Genomic DNA, 10,262 nt, shown 5'->3' on the forward strand with positions numbered 1-10,262 from the left:
GGTCACTGATCGACAATTATTAAGCTTCATAGGCAAGACAAGGAGATGGAATAAATACAAACTGAGAGGTGCATACATGGAGGGAAGGCATTGATTTTTATACCCCATTTCGCCACAACGGCTGGGTGGGAAGGGAAAGCACAGAGCCTTCTATGCAGCAGCAATACATCCCTAACTGTTTGGAAGCTCACAGACCTGTAACTCTCTTGGGCTTGCAGGCCTTGAATAATTAAATGCAATTTCCTCCAACTTCACCTTTACCTTAGGAAAGGGCTTCTTGTCTCCTCACAGAGCCCTCCACACCACACAAGCCTTATGCTTCTCACTGGAAGTGCACATGCACAGTTTTACCTTTTCCCCCCTACCAAGCACAAGAAATACAAGATCAGCACTGGCTACTCAAGTATAGGACTCTAATTTAGAAATGAAGAAATGACACTTTGGCTGAGCCTCATTTACTGCTCTATAATGAACTCAGCAGAGCCAGGAGGAGCCATTCTCAGCCCAGAATTTGGCTGAACATTCAATGCCCAATAAAATTATTAGGTGCTCTGCTTAGCTTCTTCCACACTCCCCCCCCCCCCCCCCCCATTTCTCCTCAGCTTGTGTTTTACAGCTGCAAAACACCCTACCTAGGAACAGGGGCCTTTATCCCTTCCTGCCGCTGCAACACACTCCTAAGCTGGTGACCATTTGACCATTCTGAAGAGATTTATGCACAGCTTAATGAATCTGAAGACCTCGCTACAAGGTCTCTCATTGATTCGGAGGGAGCATTATAAGTCAGACGGCTTTATAAATCATCTGGAGCGTAACAACTCATATAAGCCATTCTCGGAGGCGCAGAAAGGGAAACACTAGACCCCTTGGACTAGGAGGGTGAGTGTATAAATTGCCCCTGGGTAAGAAAAGCCAGTCAGTGTCTTGCCATGAAGCAGTGTTCTGGGGGCCAGTCCTGCAATGTATTGAAACAAATCCATATTCATAAGAAGAGAAGAATTTCTCTGCCACCTGACTGGAAATGCACACACATTCTTTCCCCTACTCTTTCCACCAATTTAACCGTTTAAGAGGTAAATCTGTGTGCACACGAGAAGGCCAAGGAACTAAGGAAGCTGGGACTGAGGATGCTTTTATTTATCAACAAGTCAGGTACGCAGAGGCAGCTGTAGTGCTAACTCTGCGTCATGCCTGCTGCATCACAGAGCATCCGCTCTGAAATGGGGGATGTTGGGGACCGAGAAGGCCAGTTAGTTCTTGCCAGAGCTCAGATCTGGAAGGGGAGGGGAGCTTCAAAATAATTGCTGGCTGACACAGACTCTGTACTCTTAGGGCTTGGATTCCTGAGCAGGCATGCTGTACAGGCAATGGGTCTCCTTGCTGAGTACTACACGCAGCCCTCTAGGTAACAGCCCAGAGCAATCAAGCACATGAGTGCCTGAAACTACATCCAGTTCCCTGGAACATGAGCGTCCAATACAGCTGAAACATTAAACACTGTCCGAGGCAACACAATCCCTTTCCTACTATCCTTACCCACTTTGACAATATGTTGACATAGTCTCCCCTGCCTACCCTCCAAAGGTCAATACAGAGATGACAGATAGCTTTACCTAACAAATGTATAGGCAACCCCCAGGCTCCATTCTCCAATGCTTGGCCATGCAAATAACCCTAACTGGAGTGAAGAACGCCACTAACTTTAAGACGACTACTCACATGAGTAACTACTATTCACATGGGTAAGGGATTCAAACTCTTGAGGGCATTTGATTTGTGTTCTTTACCCCAGCAGGAACTGCACATATATTTCTCACTAAGTTGCACTGCATTTTGCTGCCCCCTCATCATGTGAGTGCGCGCACGCACACACACACACACACGCGAAGACTTCATCTTTTTACAAAATTTACTCAGAACATTTTCTAGCCTGCTGTGAAGTCTCATAAATAATTAGAGATAGACAGTCCTCAGCAGGTAAATTAACATGCATTTTGAAATGCATTATCCTTGGTTCTCCATCATGCTTGTTCATTTACTCGCTAACTGGCAAAACCCGATAGTTCACAATGGACTCCCCCCCCCCCCCTCCCATCCCAAAAAATTCATCCATGCAGCAGGGGACAGTAAGACAGACCCTGAATTCAGCACCACCAACATAAATCTGAAGTTACTGATTTCAGTGACGTCACCCCCAATTGCACTGCTGCTACTGGAATGGGGATCTAGTCCAGAGAGAGTAGACGTTGATTCCTTACTGGAATAGGCAGCGATATGGTAGAATCCCAATACAGACAGTTAATAAAAGTCAAAGGAAAATTCTCTCCCTTAACTCCTACATGAGAAAGCTGATGGACCTTAAGAAACACCAGCACTAGAAATACAGTACATTGGGCCTCATCCATTCTGGATCTAATCCCATTCACTTTGCTAGAGTTACGAATGCTTTTGGCTTGTTACATATTCGCAAACTCCACTCTGTCTTGGCTGCTGTACCCAAGGCTTTATCATACTCCGATACATTGCACTGAAGGTTTTATATGCCCATTAAGTGCCCAGGCCAACAATTTGATTGCCGACCTAGGGCATTACCATGCAGAACTGCCAGAATCAAGCCTTGTTTCTCACTCCCTACCTGGTTGACACTGGGAACTTCAGAGGAGACGTTTAGAGTCTCCCACAGCCGACAGAGCCGCATGCATTGCTCTCCTGTGCCCCCACTAGATCGCTGCGTAGCAGCCTTCAAGGAGTCTGTTCACTCTCCTAATTGCAGGGAAGGATTCAGGGTTTGCATGGAGTGCATGACTGGATATGGAAACCACATGCCACACTAAATTTACATGGCCTGCTTTAGATTCTTATGCCTCGGCCTCGTGCTCTGCAGCCCAACTCCCACCCCCTTGCACCCAACAGATATGGTGAAACATAACAATACACGCATGCAGAAGTTGACATCAAGAGGCCTCTGAATTACAGACAAAAGAACCAATTCTTCACTCTAGGAAAATGCTCAGTATATTCATCATCTAATATCTTCTGGTCTTGAATTTTATCAACCAGTATTAAAAGACTGTTGAAATAAGGACTCACCCAAACACTCAGAAGGAAGCTGTCAAAGTAGGTGAGTAATTCTGCCCATGTGTTTTCCCCAAAAGAAACAGTTGAGTGCATTTCCCTCTCTATGACCCAGCCCAAAAGGCATCTATGCCATGCCAGTGATCAGTGCTGCATAGCCCTACAATAACAAACCAGAGCAGATAGCCCAGGCCTCAGGAGCCACTCTGCAACAACAAACCATTGCTGACACCAAGAAAGGAAACAAATCTGCTGAGGGAATGTGCTTTGCTTTCCCAGGATTCTTAGGGAAGCACATATTTAAATGTTCGACAATGTGCTTTCTAGCAGAGTATTTAATTCAAGTACTTCTTGCTTGAGAATGAGTTTTTAAAAATTCCATCCTACTTGGCTATTTCTTCCACTTAAAACCAAAACCCAAAGCGGCTGTTTATTGTGCACGTACAGTGGTACATTGAAGAAACACACTCCAGCACTAGACCCTCGAGGGTGCTCTGCTGGCTTTTGAAGCCCAAAAGCTGAGATGGTTGCTTGAAGATAAACTCCCAGGTTCCCAGTTAGCCTGCAGCTGACACTGAAATACCAGTTTCCTAAGAAAGGAGCCACTGATCTAGGCCTGATTGTGGATTCAGAGGACTGAATTCCACCCCCCACCACTCAGAAGGATCCCTGTTACTTTAAATGGCACAGGCATACGCACACATGTCTTTAACGTTTAAAATAACCCACAAACCTTTCCAGGGCTAAGAGAAGGAGAGCAGGGATGCCAGGATAAAGAGGGTTCACCTAAGCATGGAGCAGGATATATTTAACCCACTGGCAATAAACAAGAAACAGCCCTCATCTACATATTGTCCATCAGTGACCCACACAGAGGGAGCCACCTTCCTGGCCTCCTCTCTGCTAGAGGGAGCATGGCTGTGGCAAGGAACATTTGAAAGCAGAAGAGAGGGGGAGCAGGATGGAGAGAAAATGAAGAACCTGACGAATCGCTGTGCCTTATTAGAGAGGGATGCTACAGAATGAGCTTAAATACTGAGCCAGGTCAGAAACAAGACACATGCTGACACTCTGCTGCCATGGTTGTCACAGTGGCTTCCCTGTTAGGACCAAGGGCTCAGTCCCAGTTGTTTCACACATGAGCCCTGAGCAAGGAATGTCTGGGGAAAGGGGCAGGAGGGGGAGAGAAAGAGAAGGAGAGTGCAAAAATGTGAGAGAAATAGAGCAAATCAATGTTTGTTTTGGATTCCGTGCTTCTCCGACCGCCATCAGTGCAGCATGGGAGGGCCTCACAAACAGGGAAGGCCAGTTCTGTGGAGACCTTAGCAAGCTGTACCTCAGGCAGGCACAGTTTCTCACAGACCGCGGCCCCAGGGAGACACCCCTACTCTGCAAGCATTTGCACAGGAAGAGCAGAGCACTGGTACCATTTCCTCCGTTCTCCTTTCGGTGACTGACACAGGACACCATACAGCTACACTCAGGGGTGCAGAGAGGTTTTCTTCCACATCATGTTGCACATCACCATGAAAGGGCCCACAAAATGTAGTCGTAGTGGAAGTTACGCACCTCGTGATGATGCTGCGAGGCCAGGGATCATTGCCCCAAGTTCACAGATAGGGAATGGACTTGCATCAAGAGGTTGAGGCCCAAACTTACCAAAAATGGCCAGTTTTGAGGCAACCTAAAAAAAAAATCTCTGGTTTTCAAAGATGCTAAGCACCTGCAAGTCCTACCAGCCTCAGATGGAGCTCTTGGTACTCAAGGAAACAAAGCCAGTGAGGTCTCAAATTAAGCACCTTTGACAGCTGCCCGAGTTCATATAGGAATGGCTATGGCAGGGCCAGCAAACATGCCCAGCTCTCTGAATCCCAGGCCAGCCCCTCAACTGAAAGGCCATCCTGACTTACCTCTGATATTCAAACTAACAAAATGTGCTAGCACAGCAAGAGCTTTAAGCAGCCAACTCTCGGCATGAGGGGGTCAAATGGTTCCAAACACACATGCCACCCTAGGAGAAGAAAATGGCTCACCGTTCTCTAGCCAATAGTGACTTTCTTTTGAGTCCAAGTGATAAACGGCAGGTTCACAGTGCCAGGCGTGGGTTTGCTCGGTTTGCAGGGTAAGGTACTGATAACAGTTTATAAATGAGCTATTCTCCAGCGGTTATGCACGTGTAATTCCCATTAAAATTAACAGGAGCTTGGCGTGGGCACTAACAGGAGAACAGTCCCCTAAGTGGCCAACATTTACAGAGAATATGCATTATGTATTCTAACAATGATCATGACGAATCCATCACGGAAGCATGCTGCCGTTGTTGTGCCTTCGCAGGGATCTCACAGAAATCCAACTAGCTGATTCTTCTTTTAAATACTTTGAGACATCAGCATCCCCCACCCCCGCGAGAGCCATTAATCTTGTTCACGACACACATGCTCCCGCATGGGCCCACCCATAGCAAGAAATCTGTCGGTCAAGCGGACACCACCCAACATGCCTGCCTGAATGGGTCTGTTTCAATCTAGGATTTTGCTCTCTAAATCTCAATGAGAAATTCCCCTTTGGACAACTGCTGAGCCGAGCCTTCCTTAGCTCAGCATAAGATGATTAAAACCATGTTACCCGGGAGGAGAGAGAAAATATGGAACACTGGCTATTTACCAGGAACCAAACCAGAAACCAATATCCGGGCCCACTACAGACAAGGAAAGGGATTCCGACTTTCAAGAAACAAACTATTTATGAAAAGAGAGAAAAATATTCTAATTATTGCCTATGGCATGCTAGGTCATAATGAAACCGTTCTAGGGAGGTTTGCAAAAAGAGCCTCATTTCTTGAGGACCTTATAAAGGGAGACAACTTAAGCAATTCACGCAGAAAACCTCTAAAGATAAGCAGGGTTTCTAATCAACACTCAATATTGTTCTTTGTTGATATATGGAAGCGCTGTCCAAAGTAAAAGAAAAATTGGTTTTATAATTGGAAGAATTTAGCATCCAATTTAATTTCAGACAAAGGCATCCTCCAAAATTATACCTGCGTTACAGGCTTAAATTAAGTCTGTGCGATTGCTGGACCGGGAGGGGGGAGAGCCTATAATAAGGGGAGTTGCTAGGGACAGGGTTTATTCTGAGTGTAACAGTTTTCTTGTGTTAAATATTTCTTTCCTTGAGTGACAGACATTACAATCCGGGGAGCGCCAGCATACCATACACAAGGTATTACAGTCCACATGTTACAGGGCATTAACCTACTGCCCAGCAATCGTGCCTCAGCATCATCCAATACCCACACGTGATTTCTCTTTTTCCCCCAGGTTCAGAACACAGGTCATAATGAGACTAAAATTACAGCCAAACAGGCCTGGCAGAGGTCTTCATCCCAATACTTTTCTTCTTCAGATGTAGCATAAGCCAGAATTGCTCCCTGCTCCCCACCAGCAAAGCCATAGATGCTCACACTACCCTCCTTCTAGGGCCAAGCTTCCCTCCTTATACAAGCTTAAAAATCATAGACCATCATCACTAGGCCCAGTTTTGCATTCCTGGAACATGTCAAATTCCCACTGATTTCATTGCAGGATCAGGCCCATTCTGGTAACACTGTACTTTTATTAGAGATGCTCATGAAAGATCCTTTATACTAAACACAGGTTTGACAGGAGTTTAACATGGTTATAAAAACAAAAAAACAAAACACAAAAAACAGAAAAACAAAACACTGCTGAGAGAGTAATCCTAGCACAGCAAACAATAGCAAATTTATAATATTTACTTAATCAAGTTGGGTGGAAGAGGGACGCGAGGTTTTTATTTAGTAAATTGTATTACTCTGGAATAATTTCTCCTGATTTAAAATCTTTGTTTAAGTTTTTATAACAAAAACCTCCCCTAACACTACATTAAAAACAGATCTCCGGAAAGTAACATAGTCGGATAGGTTCAGAATTTCAGAGAAGGGAGGGAAGGGAGCCAAAAAAAAAATTGGATCCTTAAACTTCAAGATCTCAACAATCCTACAAACTTGAGTTGTATGATGAAGGATTAACACCAAAATTAGGCCCATTAACTTCAACGGGATATGAGTAAAAATTATTCATGAGTTGTAGTCTCAAGATCTGGCCCTAAAAAGATGTGCTATTTATGGAGTGCTGGCATATTCACCATCCCTACCCCTCTCTAGCAACAGAGGGGTTTTATTCTGAAGAATGTGTGTGTGTGTGTGTATGTTTGACAGCCAGATTGCCAGAAAAAAAGCCCAACAGCTCAGTATCAGAGGTCAATAACATGTGGGCTCAGAAGGATGATTAGAATGGGCTCCGTAACAGCCCTGGAGTCATCTCTATGAAGTGGTGTGATGCCGAATAAATAACACAGCTAACTACGCCTTTTAGAACAGAGTGCTCGTACAGTAACACAACAGACCATACGGATTCCAAATAGACAGTTCAGATCATGCTGTTAATAAGATTTCTTTTTAAAAGGCCTAAACAGGAGTCTAAACACTCGTTCAAAAATATTTTGGCCCTTCTGGAAGTCACATTCATTTAAAAAACAGAAGTGTTTCCTGAAATGCACCCTTAAAAGCACAAGCAAAAAAAATGTAAGCATACACATGAAAAATAATTCTGATGCTTACAATTTTGGTGCTCTTTGACTCAAAGCAACACCTATCCTGACAGGAAGAACAAAGTTGAGGGTGGCAGGGCCATTATTAAACCGGTGTCATTGAGCCCTTTCGCCACCTTCAGGGAAACAAGGCGGCGAAGGACGGAGTGGCAGCCTGGCTTTGGCCATGGGGTGGCACAAACCCAGCACGTCCAGCCAGGCAGATGGTGGGGTCTGGCCAGCCGCTGTGGAGAGGCGTGGGGTGGCAGTGGGGGACATGGCCACAGCCGGGGGGAAGGAACAAGTGCCAAGGCTAAAATTCCCCAACTTCAAGTAGATGAATCGATTTCACACCCTTCCTTATCCTCCCCCCAAACCCCTGGCACAGAGGCGGGCTGGGGCGGGCAGGGTCTCCCCCCCCTTCCAAGTCCCCTCGCGGGCTGGGGCGGGCAGGGTCTCCCCCCCCCTTCCAAGTCCCCTCGCGGGCTGGGGCGGGCAGGGTCTCCCCCCCCCCTTCCAAGTCCCCTCGCGGGCTGGGGCGGGCAGGGTCCCCCCCCCCCACTCCAAGTCCCCTGGCGGGCTGGGTCCCCCCCCCACTCCAAGTCCCCTGGCGGGCTGGGTCCCCCCCCCCCCACTCCAAGTCCCCTGGCGGGCTGGGTCCCCCCCCCCCCCACTCCAAGTCCCCTGGCGGGCTGGGTCCCCCCCCCCCCACTCCAAGTCCCCTGGCGGGCTGGGTCCCCCCCCCCCCCACTCCAAGTCCCCTGGCGGGCTGGGTCCCCCCCCCCCCCACTCCAAGTCCCCTGGCGGGCAGGGTCCCCCCCCCCCCACTCCAAGTCCCCTGGCGGGCTGGGTCCCCCCCCCCACTCCAAGTCCCCTGGCGGGCAGGGTCCCCCCCCCACTCCAAGTCCCCTGGCGGGCAGGGTCCCCCCCCCCCCACTCCAAGTCCCCTGGCGGGCAGGGTCCCCCCCCCCCCACTCCAAGTCCCCTGGCGGGCTGGGTCCCCCCCCCCCACTCCAAGTCCCCTGGCGGGCAGGGTCCCCCCCCCCCCACTCCAAGTCCCCTGGCGGGCAGGGTCCCCCCCCCCCCACTCCAAGTCCCCTGGCGGGCTGGGTCCCCCCCCCACTCCAAGTCCCCTGGCGGGCAGGGTCCCCCCCCCCACTCCAAGTCCCCTGGCGGGCAGGGTCCCCTGGCGCCGGGGCGGGCAGGTCCCCCCTGTGGGGCTGAGGCGGGCGGAGCGGCGCGAGGGCCCCGATCCGGGCGCGCTACTCACGTGTGGTGCTGCGGGAAGCTGTAGCCGCGGGCGGCGGGGGCGGCCAGCAGCGCGAGCAGCAGCAGCGGCCCGAGGGGCGCCGCGCGCCGGGGCTGCGCCGGCATCGCCATGTTGCCATGCAAGATGCGGCGGGGCAGGGCGCGCGGCGCGAGCAGCCTCCCCCCCTCCTCGCGGGGCGCCCCCGCCCCCCGCGCCGCCTTCGCCCCTCCCCCTCCCGCCGCGGGTGCGCTGAGCCGGACCGGTCTCGGCGGGGCAGCCGGCAGGGAGCACTGAGCGCGGCCGCGCGCAGCCTGCCCCTCAAATAGGCGCCCCCCCCCCCCCCGCCCGGCGGCACGCGCCAGCCCAGCCCGCCGCCGCGCATGCTCCGCCGCCCGGCCCGGCACTGCGGCCCCCCCTCGGCCCCCCGCGCCCCCCAGCCCGGCATTGCGGTCCCGAGCAGCCAGCCCCCCCCCCCCGCAACCCTTGCCTGTGCCCCCTGCAAACCAGCTCCTCGGTGTCACAACCCCGTCCTGCACACCAGCCCCCGTGCACCTCACTTGTGCCCCTGCACATCCACCCCGCCTGCCCCTGCACACCAGCCCCCGTGCACCTCACTTGTGCCCCTGCACATCCACCCCGCCTGCCCCTGCACACCAGCCCCCGTGCACCTCACTTGTGCCCCTGCACATCCACCCCGCCTGCCCCTGCACACCAGCCCCCGTGCACCTCACTTGTGCCCCTGCACATCCACCCCGCCTGCCCCTGCAAACCAGCCCCCGTGCACCTCACTTGTGCCCCTGCACATCCACCCCGCCTGCCCCTGCACACCAGCCCCCGTGGACCTCACTTGTGCCCCTGCACATCCACCCCGCCTGTCCCGCACACCAGCCCCCGTGCACCTCACTTGTGCCCCTGCGCATACACCCTGCCTGCCCCTGCACACCAGCCCCCGTGCACCTCACTTGTGCCCCTGCACATCCACCCCGCCTGCCCCTGCACACCAGCCCCCGTGCACCTCACTTGTGCCCCTGCACATCCACCCCGCCTGCCCTTGCACACCAGCCCCCGTGCACCTCACTTGTGCCCCTGCACATCCACCCCGCCTGCCCCTGCACACCAGCCCCCGTGCACCTCACTTGTGCCCCTGCACATCCACCCCGCCTGCCCCTGCACACCAGCCCCCGTGCACCTCACTTGTGCCCCTGCACATCCACCCCGCCTGCCCCTGCACACCAGCCCCCGTGCACCTCACTTGTGCCCCTGCACATCCACCCCGCCTGCCCCTGCACACCAGCCCCCGTGCACCTCACTTGTGCCCCTGCACATC

The 10,262-nt window shown here is 51.9% G+C and overlaps 1 protein-coding gene across 2 annotated transcripts in view; it reads right to left on the reverse strand.

Moving 5' to 3' along the window:
- The window catches only part of CACNA2D2 (calcium voltage-gated channel auxiliary subunit alpha2delta 2), a 413,205-nt gene extending 403,989 nt beyond the window's left edge, over window positions 1-9,216 (reverse strand). Inside the window, exon 1 of one of the 2 annotated variants that reach the window (XM_075939506.2) lies at window positions 8,957-9,216. In XM_075939506.2, coding sequence (XP_075795621.1) covers window positions 8,957-9,066 — 110 coding nt within the window. In that variant the 5' untranslated portion in view covers window positions 9,067-9,216. The remainder of the gene's footprint in view (window positions 1-8,956) is intronic. The other variant, XM_075939507.2, reaches the window with a different exon arrangement.
- Between the last annotated feature and the right edge of the window lie 1,046 nt (window positions 9,217-10,262).

The sequence above is a fragment of the Pelodiscus sinensis genome, chromosome 11 (genome assembly GCF_052426305.1).
Source record: "Pelodiscus sinensis isolate ZL-2025 chromosome 11, ASM5242630v1, whole genome shotgun sequence".
Lineage (NCBI taxonomy): Eukaryota > Metazoa > Chordata > Testudines > Trionychidae > Pelodiscus > Pelodiscus sinensis.